Consider the following 13,369-nt stretch of genomic DNA (forward strand, 5'->3'; position numbering starts at 1 on the left):
ACTAATTGAAATTATCGTGGAACCACCACTGGCCCTCGTGAGGCATCACAACTGAGTTGTGTAGGTTTGACCTTTTGTTTTTAATTTGTTTAAGGATTTATTAACAGAGCTCAACGATACAAATAAGATGAGAAATCGAAAATAAAATTAGCTTACTCAATGATGCATACTATAAAAATATATAAAATTTATTTAAGCATGTAACATTAAATAGAATAACATCAAATATGTTATCGTTAAGACATACAAGTACAACTTTAAGCTACAATTACACTTCCATGACATTTAGTACCGGTACTTAAAATTTTAATAATAAGGATAAAATAAAACAACCTATCTTTAAGACAAGTTATTTATTAATTTAATTATTTAAAATTTTAGTAAGTTTGAAGCTATCTGTCTTTTTAATTGAAATATTAAAAAAAAAATTATTGGAACTAGATACTATCATTATTTATATTTATTTATACATCATCATTACAATAACGCATATACATAAAACATACGATATTACATATATGATAACATTATTTTGTATTTGACCGTATCTGTCACATATGTGTTTAAATAAGCAAACTAACCTATGATCGGAAGGCCAAATACCTGTCAAATGACTTTTAACAGTCAATACATTTGCATAAGCATAAATAGCTTGATTTTAATCGACATTAAAAATATACATGCTAATTGCTTATAGTTAAAAATTATCTACAGATTTTATTAGTCTACATTATAAATTCTAAAATATTGCTTTTTCAGTCAATCCGGATCTTTTGTTTATTTTTTACCCCTCCATTTCCTTTACCTTTTCCTAGTCATTTTCAATTTCCAATACTCTTCAATACTTCTCCTTTCCACGGAAATCGATTTCCCGTCCCATGACTTGGGCAAACAACTTAAGTTTTAAAGTTAAGTACAGTTTTTATATAACGACCCTTATATATATATATATATATATATATATATATATATATATATATATATATATATCCCTGTATTCATTATAACTTATGGTTTTCTAAAACTTATATACATATATATATATATTTAAGAGGTCCATTTATTTTATGAAGTAACTAAGTACAGAATATTAGAGTAGGCTAAATACAGTTTAATATACAGTAATAACCGTTTAGAGGAATCTAAATAATAAAATTTTTGTAGAACTGTTAGAGTTAGAGTAGACAGTTTATTGTATGTCTGTCTCCAATTTAGCACAATTATTATTTCTTCACTTTCAAATCGGCAAAGTTCTTATTTGCATGTTAATGTCATCAATAACCGTGCGTTTAAAATGTTGACAGTTTTTTTTGTACATTATTTTCTGAACGATTTTTATGATACAGGTCTCAAAATGTTTATGATTATTATATTCATAAATTTGTATTACTCTTTAAATATTTTCATAGTCTTAAATATCTTATGATAATCTTATTGTCATTAAAAAATAAAATTCCCATGGTGACCCTGTTTTATACAAGCAAATGCATGAGGAACCGTGGGTAACTGCTAGTTAATTGATAATTTTGGCTGTAATAGTCAGTGTTTGTAACGGGATAAAATGTGTTACCTTCGACTGGAATAAAATGAGAGATCTCTTTATACTGTTTTAACTTACTTAATAATATAGACAATAAGTTTTCATAAATCCTATTAAATTCAAAGTTATTGCAACTGCATGGAGAAAATCTTTAGGTAATTGTGTCTTCCTCCACACATACTGAGAATAATATTATAATTATTATGCTATATTATTGTTTTCAAGGTATATTATTTTACATATTTGCACCCTTTTAATGGTTAAAAATTATTATGCCTGATTGTTGTATGATTTTACCATAATAAAGAAGAAAGACACCATATATTTTTTTCACGTTTATTGCCTAACATGTATTCCAACTGCATGGTTTTCTAAAATGTGGGCAAGTTTGGTTTTATGCCTGCAGCATGACTCCATATCGGTAGTCCAAACCGTATTTGTAATTTTGCGATTAAATCCATGCATATAAATCACTTTTACTACTATTGTAAAATAACTGTAGTTCTGTTACAACTGCAAAATGACAACGAAGTAGACAGTAACAACAAAGGGAGGTATTTACTCAGCATTACCATGTCAATTGAACCCTGCTGCGGGCTGTGGACCCTAGCCTCGGCATTTTCACATAACGGTCTGACGTTGTTTCCATCTCTTTAAAATATGTCCGTTCCTTTTGACGTTGAATGCAATTTTAGTTTAAACGTTGCAACCTGTGTGCAAACAATATTTATTTTTTATTTTAAATACATTTTTATTTAAATTGTATTAGTTGGTAATAATTGGTAGTTTTAATTATTATGCAGTTTAACAAACATTAAAAAAATATTTACATATATACTAACTTACTTTATATTTTAATGATATATCTTAAGAAAGCGTAGAATTAGAAATAAGTTAGTATTTACTATAAAGATCAACGTGAACGTTTCTGGAATTTTATGGATCGACAATTAAGAGAAGTAATATCATTTTAAAATGAATTTCATATAAAACTTTAATAATGCATAACTTATCTGTAATTGAAAATTATATAATTAAATAATTATAACAAAATAATTTAATTTACTCACTATCGTACAACGTAATGTTGAATAATACCCTTTTTCCATTCAGTTTCAAAATCTTTTTGTAACTGAGGGTACGTTCTTTCTTTTCGTAGCGAATTAAGCAAACAATTTTGAACACCGTACAAAAGTGAGCTTGTAAGTAATAACTTACATGTACCAACATTTAGAATCAAATTAACTCACTACCTAATATTTCTTTATTATAAAAATAAAACACAGCTGTTTATGAAGCAAAAGCTAAACGGCCTATATTAAAATTTCTTCATCTCAAGGAAACAAAACAAAGACGCCTCAAACTACTATTTCACGAAATTTGGCGTTCCACACTCATGGTTCCACACTAACTACATCCAATTATCAAACTAAATTTGTCCCTGTTGAGGCATAAATCATTTTTTTAATTCAAGAATTATTATAAAACTATGACTTTTTGTATTCATAAATTTGAAGTCCATGTAAAAAGGATTGAATTTGAAATCAGGGTCTATAATCTATGTAACATCTAGTTATAATTTTATACACACTAACATAAAATGTACGACCAACATTTGTTCACTTTAGCATACCTGACCACAAGGCGCAGGAATAATGTGATATTATTTCAACAAAGTTATTGGTTTCACTTATTATAATCTTGGTTGTAAAGAAAGTTTTCCAATGCATAGAAGAATTTTATAGTTAATGATTATTAAATAATTTGTACAATTGTATGTGGTATAATTTAAAACAATATTGATAAACTTAATGTTAATCTGACCACTTTCCATTTGTTTTGAAACATGAACTTTTTTCGAATTATGTGAGAAAAATGTGTTCTTTTGAAATGTGTTTTTTAGTTTTAAAAAGTTGTTATGGAAATTATATCCTCTTAATACCCTATAGGTGAAATTCCTTTGGATTTTTAATCTTACAAGTTCCACTAATCGAGTAAGAAATTAATATATTTCTTAAAACTGGCAGTGTTCTATTGGTTTATATCTAATAAACTATTTTATTTATAATTAATTAGAAATGTTTTACATCAGTCACGCTATCATAACTAGTTTTGTCAATGAGTTAATTGAAATGTAATAATATGTTATCAGATGATACAACATGGCGTGTATAAGATGAATTTTACTTCGTTGCTCTGTAGCTTTTATTGCTCTCGTTAACATCAAATATCAGAGTAGAATTCTTCATTAGAACAAGTGAGCATTCAATTAAGAATGTGTTACAAGTATCATTACATTTTAAACCTCAAGTTGTAACCGACTTGTAGTGTATTAAAGTTATTACATTGTAAAATATATAAGTAAGTCAAGTATATTCCTCCGAGTGAAGTTCGACAACTGATATAAGCGAGGCTATGACGCTCCTCCATCATGATGGCAGCGCAGTTGATGGCTGAGTCCATTATTTTAACAATTATGGTCGTATTGTGTCCAGACAGCAGATTAATCACTACCTAATTGTACTGTACTAATGCACTGCTAAGTGCCCGACACTGGCTTATTAAAATATGAAATATTTAGAATATTCAAACATAACATTTAATTGCAAAATGTATAAAAAAAGCAACCTTGCATCAAACCATAAATATATTTCACAATATTAGTGTACCTTATGAAATATGTAAATCTACACTAATTAATTATGACATCATTATGTAGCAGTTACCAACATATAAAATCTTACGATGTAAATTAATTCTTGATTTTTATTTATTTCCTTTCAACGGTCAAAAACCAATTTACATTTATAAACTTATGATAAGATGACTAAATAATACTTAAAAGTAAAGGGCCAAGCCAAACGTGCAACTGGACTCTAAATAAAATCTTAGGCATAACTAACAATAAATAAGAAATGTATAAATTAAAATAAATATTTGTGATAGTAAGGTCTAGTAAATCATAAATGAGAAAAATATTTAACTTGAATACATTACTGTACAAGATGTGACATATGAATAAATATAATAACAGTGCAAATAAACTATATAAAAAATACTATAAATGAATAACAAGAGTAAATATATAGAGACCAACAGAGAAAAACTAAAACATCAAATTCAAGCAATAAATGTAAATATATAACCAAAAGGCACAGTTATAATTACGAATAAGTAACAAAAGACAAGAAAAAAACCACAACAGTTAATAACATAACAAGAATAATGAGAAAATAAGTTATCAGACGATAAGTAAGTCATGGCAGGCTAGTCGTAATTTTCTCTTGAAGGTATCACAACTCATTTTAAGTCCAGATGTCTGGGGAGGTTGTTTGCCAGGCGTTGAAGACGTGGAACAGCCCTGTGAAACATGTACTGTGTTGTGTAGTGCCGCCTTGCAAACAGCTGGGGGTGACGAAGATGACGTGATGCCCGGAAGTCCAGCAATTCGAGCAGATCAGGTGCATCAATGACAGAGCAGATCAACTTCTTCAGAAAAGGCAGGTCTTGAAAGGAGAGGTTCTAAGTTAGACTGAACTTGAATTTCATCAATCGGCACATTACGGTACTCAAAGCCCAGCTGCAGCCCAATCAAACGAATGAAGCGGTTCTGTATGCTCTCAAGCCTATCAATGTTGACCAACAAGGTAAGGGTTCCAGACCAGTAGAAGAATATTCAAGCAATGCCGAATTTATATGATGGTGTATGGCAATCCATAGGGATTTGAATCAGAGTCAGTAAATATTTTTACATGGATTATCATAAAATCATGGATAAATTGCAAAACAACAATATATTTGTAAACAAATTTGGCACAAACATGACATTTTATCTTGGAAGATAGTACACATATAGCCTAATTAAATAAGCTATAGTCTTAAAACTTTCATGCAACCTCAATGACACATTATATGACTTCCTTCTACCTTACAATTTGAGCAACCAATAAAACCAAAAAACAGTGGCAGCCGCTTGACTGATCAATAGTATGAATAAAAAAGGCTTGGGTCACGCCCCTTCATTGCGACATGATTTATAGCCAACTTAAATCATACTGCTGACAAAGAGATTGGTAGAAGCTTTGATTATTTATTTACGTCGTTTATTTATTTATTTATTTACGGCAATACACCATTTAACATAGAAATTGTACAATTGTACAACTGAAAACAACAAAGAAGAAGGCTGCTGCACAGAAAAGAAAAGACATTAATAACAATCAAAAAGAATGTGCAAGGACTAATAAATACAATTATGAATAACAGCTGTTATGGACAACAATCATAGATAACAATAGTAAATAATAATAAAAAATAACAGATTATAAAATAACAGTAATAAATAACAAATTATAAATAACAATAATAAATGGAATTATAAATAACAATAATAAGTAACGATAGTAAATAACAATTATAATAACAAGGATAGTAACAATTAATAAATAAGAATTGAACGATTGATAATAGAATAAATTAAACATGGCATAATGCTTATTTACAGCTTAGTTAAATTACAGCTTAGTTATTTATAGCTTAGCAGCTGGGTTATGTAATATCCCATATTCTCCTGTAAGCTCAAAGGTTTAAGGGTTAGTAGAGAAGGACCAGAAATGCCAGCTGCTATTACACTGAAGACTTCACTTTTTAAAATCTTCATTTCACTCCCATTCTCCGCATTACGTTTTCAATATTCTTTTCTATATTTTATTTACCCAGCTTTGTGGTTAACCCGATATAAACGGTTCATTCATTTCATTTCCGGAATGGTTCATAATTCGTTTAAGATAGATTTTCCGGTTACCAGCTCAGAAAGAACCCCTGACAGATTTACTTCTGGTTAGTTTTTATACCTTCCAGTTGAACCTACACTAAGCACAGTAAAAAACCAGTGTATCACTTAAAACTAGGCAACTTTATGGGATGTCCAGGAGTGACATATTACTGACAGAGATTCTGGGGTGGGGTGCGAGGGTAGATCGATGTCTAATCTACTGAGGGAGATGACTGTTGGAATTGGTGGGGCTCCTAGTAGGTGTCAAAGACTCTTGGTAACCTAGACATAAGGGCGTGCTGCCCCAGCCATCGTTAACTGGAGGAGAGGTTGCTTCAGAGCTGGTTTCCCCTTCATCCAAGGAGGACATGACTGTCATGAATGCCCTAAAAATTGTTCTTCATGGATCTTGACAGAAGGCGGCCCCTACTCCCAACCTTACCCATCCAGAATATACTGTTACTCCGGAAGCAGAGCAAAGGTCCTTTTAGGACTATATACAATTTTAAGTTTCTTGTCCTAAGAGAACAAAAACTCATCAGAAAGAAAAATTTTTATTTTAATCAATAAGGAAAGCATTTATAGATCCAAGGAGACTAATAACATAAGGTTATGATCAATACTAATACAGCGATAGTACAGGTATGACACAACAACCCGAATTATTTTGAATGTTGAGTTTAGGTTCTATGGGATTTTATAGGTTACGGTTGTGTCATAATAACAAAAATTCTAGAATTTGTTACAAATATAATAACTTAGCTATGATATATAACAATTTATATCGAATTTTCAGAGACCAATGATGTAAAAAATTTGACATGTATTAAATATAAAAATATAGATTTTATAGCAATATCAGTCCTTTTGTGATTAGAAAAAAAACATTCAATTTTAACTTTTGTTTGAAAAACGAATAGGTAAAGTTGGTTGGTACCGAAAATCCCCAGAAAAAGTCAAGGTGGGATGATCTGCGTGTAGTGACGGTCTGACATCGCGACGACAGCTGACAAACTGTTTCCCGCTCGTAATATAAGGGTTCAAAACACGCCTATTCTCTGACACAGAAAGTTATTTCCCCCCCCCCCCCCCACCCCCCCCCCCCCCCACCCCCCCCCCCCCCCACCCCCCCCCCCCCCCACCCCCCCCCCCCCCCACCCCCCCCCCCCCCCACCCCAGATATATCTGGACACAAACGTCTGCAAAATGACACATCACATCTATAGTATAGAACTAACTCTGGAATATGAACTAGCGATCAGAAATCTATGATATTTAATGACTACATAACCTATTTTGAAAATAACACTGTATTGTTGTAACCTCAAGATTAGATCAAATTCACTGAATTATCATTTTTTTCACTTCTTAATAAATTAACATGTCTAATTTTAAATTTTAGGTTTAAATTTATTCACAAAACTGCTAACTGAGTATAGAATGTTCTGTGAAATAGACAAGTGTAATCTAGAGTTAATTAATTATTAACGCATTGAATACAGAACCCTAGACGGACTAATCATTGTATATATTGAGTACAGGTTGGGCTACTGTATTTAATTTATTTCGTATAAAATCGGGTTTACTATTTTCAGATATATTTCTTTCCTAGTTTTACTTTGCTCATAATCTCTATGACTTCATTTATTTCTTCTAATAAAAATTGGTTTATAAGCATATATACTTTCTAAAATTATATGTTTGGTGTGCATAAGAGAATCTTTGATGACCACACCCATACATAATATCAACGCCACAATATCATTAATCAGTATTACGCATCAATAAACCATAAACAAAATTAAACTGACTAACTATACTTATATAATAATAATAAACAACTTGCCACTTCATCTAAGGAACTTAAAATGAAATTTGTACTTCAATTATTGACTTTATACCCACAATACATTTATTTTAAACAAGTCTAATTATATAGGAATGTTTAGCTAAAATGTACCCAATTTTCTCATTTATTTAAATCAAGTAAGTCATTTCACAATTCCATATCAAATTCCTGCAGTGCAATAATAATTTTTGCATAATACTACCAGGTCAGAAGAATTTTGCAGGAAAAAATTGTATAACATTACTAAGTTGTGCTAATTGTAGTAGTGTCAAAATATATTAAAATCTTCTTTTTTATAAAATTTTAGCGCAAGTTATTGTCAGTTTATAAATGATCAAAGTAATTTATACTAGATCAGATAATGTATTCTTAACTATTACGAAAACACACCACTTGTAGATATAATAGAATTGCTGACAATTCTTACCTGACGTCTTTATCAATTTGAAGAAGAACTTCATTGTCTTTAAAATAGGTTTGCCACCGACTATCTGGACTCACGTTCAGAGGATGATCGGCAAACGTACAGTCACCCTCAACACCACATTCCCCAGGATTGACTATCATCTCATCTGTGAAAATAATATGAATCCACGTTGGTATAGCTTTTGATAAAAATGCCAACTAATTTTTTTTATTTTACCATATGATGTCAAGACAACATTAAAATAGGTGCATACAAATATATTGAGATAAAAATTAAAATTATTATGTATCAAAATGTATTTAAATTTCGTTTTATAATATTTTAATTTAAACATTTTAACAACTTTTATCATTCAAATAAATATTATAAATTATAGTCTACTTTTTCCCCCAACAACATAAAAAACCATTCCATTATGTTTATTTCTTAAAAAGGTGTGAATTGATTCAAGGAGCACTACACAAATACCAATTTAAAAAAAAATCAAAACTCAGTTTTACAGATACAATTTTTTTAACTTTTTTAATTTAGTCATTCCACAATATAGAAGGTATTCGAAGAATTCACGAACTGTTAAAGGAACAAATACATAACATAACAAATACAGTAATGTAAGAATACCTCTAAATGCCCATTAAATTCAATTCACCATACAAAACACGGACCATAAACAGTCATCTTATATGAGTTATTGTTGGCAGGATAATTGGAATCGATTCAAGCTAAAATGTTAGGAAAATTGTCTGGATATTATTCGTCCATCAAGGTATAAAATAACCACGGTTATTTATTATGGTTATTTTTATCACTAGTTTTAACGTAACAGGTATATTGCTTATGTTGTAAAGTACACACCAATGAACTGGCTGTAAAGTTCTCTCTTCTCAGCGAGTACTTCACACCACAAAGTTCTGTTTGGAGGAAGGTAGTTCAGAAGAAGTTTCCAACATACAGCACGGTGCCCACCTTCATCAGGGCAACCTAATTATAAAATCTGAATTTAGTTTTTAATAACATACAATTAACCTACGCAACACATTGCAAAATACCAAACAGCAGTAATTGTCATTTGGTCATAGCTATAGATGAGTATCAACTTAACTACTGAAATACTTACTACAAATTATAGACAAATAAATATATTGGAACTATTTTAAAATGGTGTGAGTGCATTAAGTGTCATTCGGTGATATCTATAGATGAGTATCAACTTAATTACTGCAATACTTACTACAAATAAATATATTGAACTATTTTAAAATGGTGTTAGTGCAGTCATTGTCATTTGGTGATAGCTATAGATGAGTACCAACTTAAATACTGAAATACTAAAAATTATAGACAAATAAATATATTAAACTATTTTAAAATGGTGTTAGTGCAGTCATCGTCATTTGGTGATAGCTATAGATGAGTATCAACTTAACTACTGAAATACTTACGACAAATTATAGACAAATAAATATATTGAACTATTTTAAAATGGTGTTAGTGCAGTCATTGTCATTTGGTGATAGCTATAGATGAGTATCAACTTAACTGTTTAAGTACTTTCAACAAATTATAGATTAATAAATGGGTACTTTGAGATTATACCGACCACACACAGACATGAATCGTTATTTGACATTTTGCTTCTACTGATTACTAGATTAGCGTAGAACAATATTTCGTCAATATAAAACAGGAATTGTCTTATCGCAAACCACTCCCCATCCTCAGACAGAGGTCAAAGTTGAGTGGTCTAGTAGATAACGTGATTGCAGAGTCTCGCTGCCCGTTCAGTTGTGGTCGCTTTGTTGTACTTCCATGTACAACAAACCCCCTACATTTCTCCAAACACAAAAATTCAACAAAAAACAAACATTACCAATCAAAAACTAAACTCTTTATTGAAAAAAACACTCAAAACTTGTTTTTATTCTTGATCACACTCCGTCACCCAAAATGCGAGTGCCTCCGGCCATCAGCGCGGGCTTCGGTCGGTGCTGCCCCGCGCTGATGTCGACGAAAGAAAAACATCCCTCGAGATAGTACCTATCAGTAAAATATCAAATTCTAGAGGGGCTGATCAGAAATATAAATTGAATTGTAATGGAAAGGCTATGTATGGAATTGATAATGTAGCGTGCAAAAAACTTAAATAATCATGTGATGGCGGCCTGGCCTGCGGGATTCTCGATAAAAATAAGATAACAGCGAGAAAGATAAGATAACAGCGACAAAAATACCGATCACAATACCTGGAAATGCTTGTTGATTGATGGAATGTTAGTTCTGTTACTCAACTACATCGTTTTATAACGTTCTAAGTTCATTGAAAAAAGTTTAAGCGTTGGGGGCATATAACGGAATCTGACCCCATTAACAATTGATAATCGTTGTAAGTTTGTAATTTTGTAATTAAAGAGTTGTTTTTTCGTTCTATCATGTTTGTTTCTATAAATTTATATTTTTGTGTTCTTCATACTGGTGTGGTTGGTATAATCCCAAAGTACCAATAAATGTATTAAACTATTTTAAAATGGTGTTAGGGATCTATTTTTGTTTGATCTATCTCTACATATATTTACCACTGAAACAAAGAGTTCTAAGGGTAGTCATGTTTATTTCCTCTCCATTCAGAAGTTCTTCAAAGTCTTTAAGCCTAAAATATAAAGAACAATGTATTAACAATTAATTTCAGACATTCTTATTTCTAATGTTAAACAGGAATAGGGTGGGAAAGCACGTTTGATGCCAATTGTTCTAATGATTATTTTATATGGGATTGTCTACGTAGTCAGAGGTGAAAGTAGTCTATAACAAGGTATCAGTGCATTACAAACAAAAGTATACCATAAAATGTGTTACATAACAAATAGGCTTTGCTGAGGTTGTGTGTGAAATTCCAAGTCTATAGCTCATTTAATTCAAGGGTGATAATAATACAATTCAAGGAAGGACAAGCATCACCAAAGATCTCATTTTTTTCTATGTAAAAATGGAGTTTCATACTAAATTTAAATTGATAAAATCTCTCTTTATATGTCTTATAATTAGTTAGGCTACACGAGTTGCTTATTATGTATTAAAATGTCATTGACTGTACTCAGTTTGTTTAAAAATGTATTTATCCTGCCATTTTCTCATTGCAAGGCTACTTTATAAAGACGTTTGGTAAAACTCATCCTAATCCCATGGAGTGACATCCACCACCATAAGACTCAATGCTGTGTATGTAGAAATGAAGCTTCATGCAAACTTTAAGTCTAGAGATAAATTTGTTCTTGAAATATTGTGCGGATAGACACACAGAATTTTTAAGACTAGAAACCAGCAGAACTAGGCCTATATTGTTCTTTGAAATATATGTTATGTTATTTTGTCCAACATCTTGATTTCTGTTTTCAATATTATTAAATGGTCAAGAATATCGATGATTCGATAATCATAATTTGATCGTGTTGGTGACCACTTATTATACTCAGCCGCACTCTCTAATAATTATCAATCCAATTCGGATGGATGTAAGTTTTCCACTTTTAATAGCATGTAGTAATAGGCCTAAATGCAACCGATATTCTAAAATGCAGTAAATTCAGTTAATTCTTCAATGTGAATGTTGAGTTTAAAAGCTCCTTTTAATATTCTGATCAGTACAGCATCTTATTAAATCTGACACTGTCAAACTTGAGTCCTGGAAACTCGAGTTTATGAATATCTGAAGAGATTCAAAACAGTCAACAAAAATACATTCGAAATAAACTCTTTGCATTGTTTTGACATCAGAGACACCTAGAATGCAAAAACGCTTTGTCTGGTTTACTACAGCCACATAGTGTAATCAAGATAAAAAAAAGTATTATTGCCTCATACAGTACAAATTTCATTGACACTGATTTCAACTAGCCACTACAATACTAATCAGTTATTTTCAGTATTCTGTACTATTTTTATAACACTGTGTTTTAAAATTATGAGTTAAAACATTACTAATATTTATTTATGCTCAATAAAATTATAAAACATCATAGTAAAACAATCTGATAAGGATCAAAATAAAAAATTAAGAAAATTGTACTGTAGGCAGTAATTAAAATAGTAATTATATTGACAGGTAAATAAAACTGTAAAAAATGTATATGATTCACCAAAATGGATGGAAAAATCTTCTTTAGAATACTTACTTAGCTCGGTATGAGGTCATTCTGATATATGACTATCTCTTACAATCTGGAATGTTCAAATCAACAGACGCTATCTCAATAAAAATGAAATACTCCTACATCCTAATATAGCCTGATTCAGTAATATTGACTGTTATGTACCCATTCGTTGACTCCGCAAAGAAACTAAAACATAAATGGACCACTATTAAACATTAAAATGAAACACATTTATTTGACTTTACTATGAATGAAACTAAAACTAGAAATAGTGTAAATACAATTTATAAGTAGATTTCTGCTGTCACTACTATAACCATAAATGTTGTTTACCAATCGTTATTGGTAAAAGACGATAGGTTAAGTCTGCTGTGTTTGATTTCACAATCAATCAGCTGGAGCTGTCTAGCTGTTTGGAGATATAAGTATTTAAACAGTAGAAAAAAGTTATTTAAGATCTAACAGCCATTAGTAACTCACTTTCCTCTCTGTATAACTACTACTTCTCATTTAGTTTCTCTTAAATGTTATTTACTTAAAAGATGTATGTGTAATAGTTAGATAACGAACTAAGACGAATAAGAATTCTCGTTATTCATTATTTTACCGTAATTTATTTAATTGGAAGGTG

The 13,369-nt window shown here is 30.6% G+C and overlaps 1 protein-coding gene across 1 annotated transcript in view; it reads right to left on the minus strand.

Moving 5' to 3' along the window:
• LOC124354038 (TBC1 domain family member 13) overlaps positions 1 to 13,127 on the minus strand; it is a 51,179-nt gene extending 38,052 nt beyond the window's left edge. The window contains exons 1-5 of the mRNA XM_046804235.1: positions 12,760 to 13,127; positions 11,164 to 11,237; positions 9,446 to 9,571; positions 8,591 to 8,735; positions 7,489 to 7,513 (exon numbers count right to left, since the gene is read on the minus strand). Of these exons, the coding sequence (XP_046660191.1) occupies positions 7,489 to 7,513; positions 8,591 to 8,735; positions 9,446 to 9,571; positions 11,164 to 11,237; positions 12,760 to 12,779 (390 nt within the window). The 5' untranslated portion in view covers positions 12,780 to 13,127. The remainder of the gene's footprint in view (positions 1 to 7,488; positions 7,514 to 8,590; positions 8,736 to 9,445; positions 9,572 to 11,163; positions 11,238 to 12,759) is intronic.
• Between the last annotated feature and the right edge of the window lie 242 nt (positions 13,128 to 13,369).

The sequence above is a fragment of the Homalodisca vitripennis genome, chromosome 1, assembly GCF_021130785.1.
Source record: "Homalodisca vitripennis isolate AUS2020 chromosome 1, UT_GWSS_2.1, whole genome shotgun sequence".
Classification (NCBI taxonomy): domain Eukaryota; kingdom Metazoa; phylum Arthropoda; class Insecta; order Hemiptera; family Cicadellidae; genus Homalodisca; species Homalodisca vitripennis.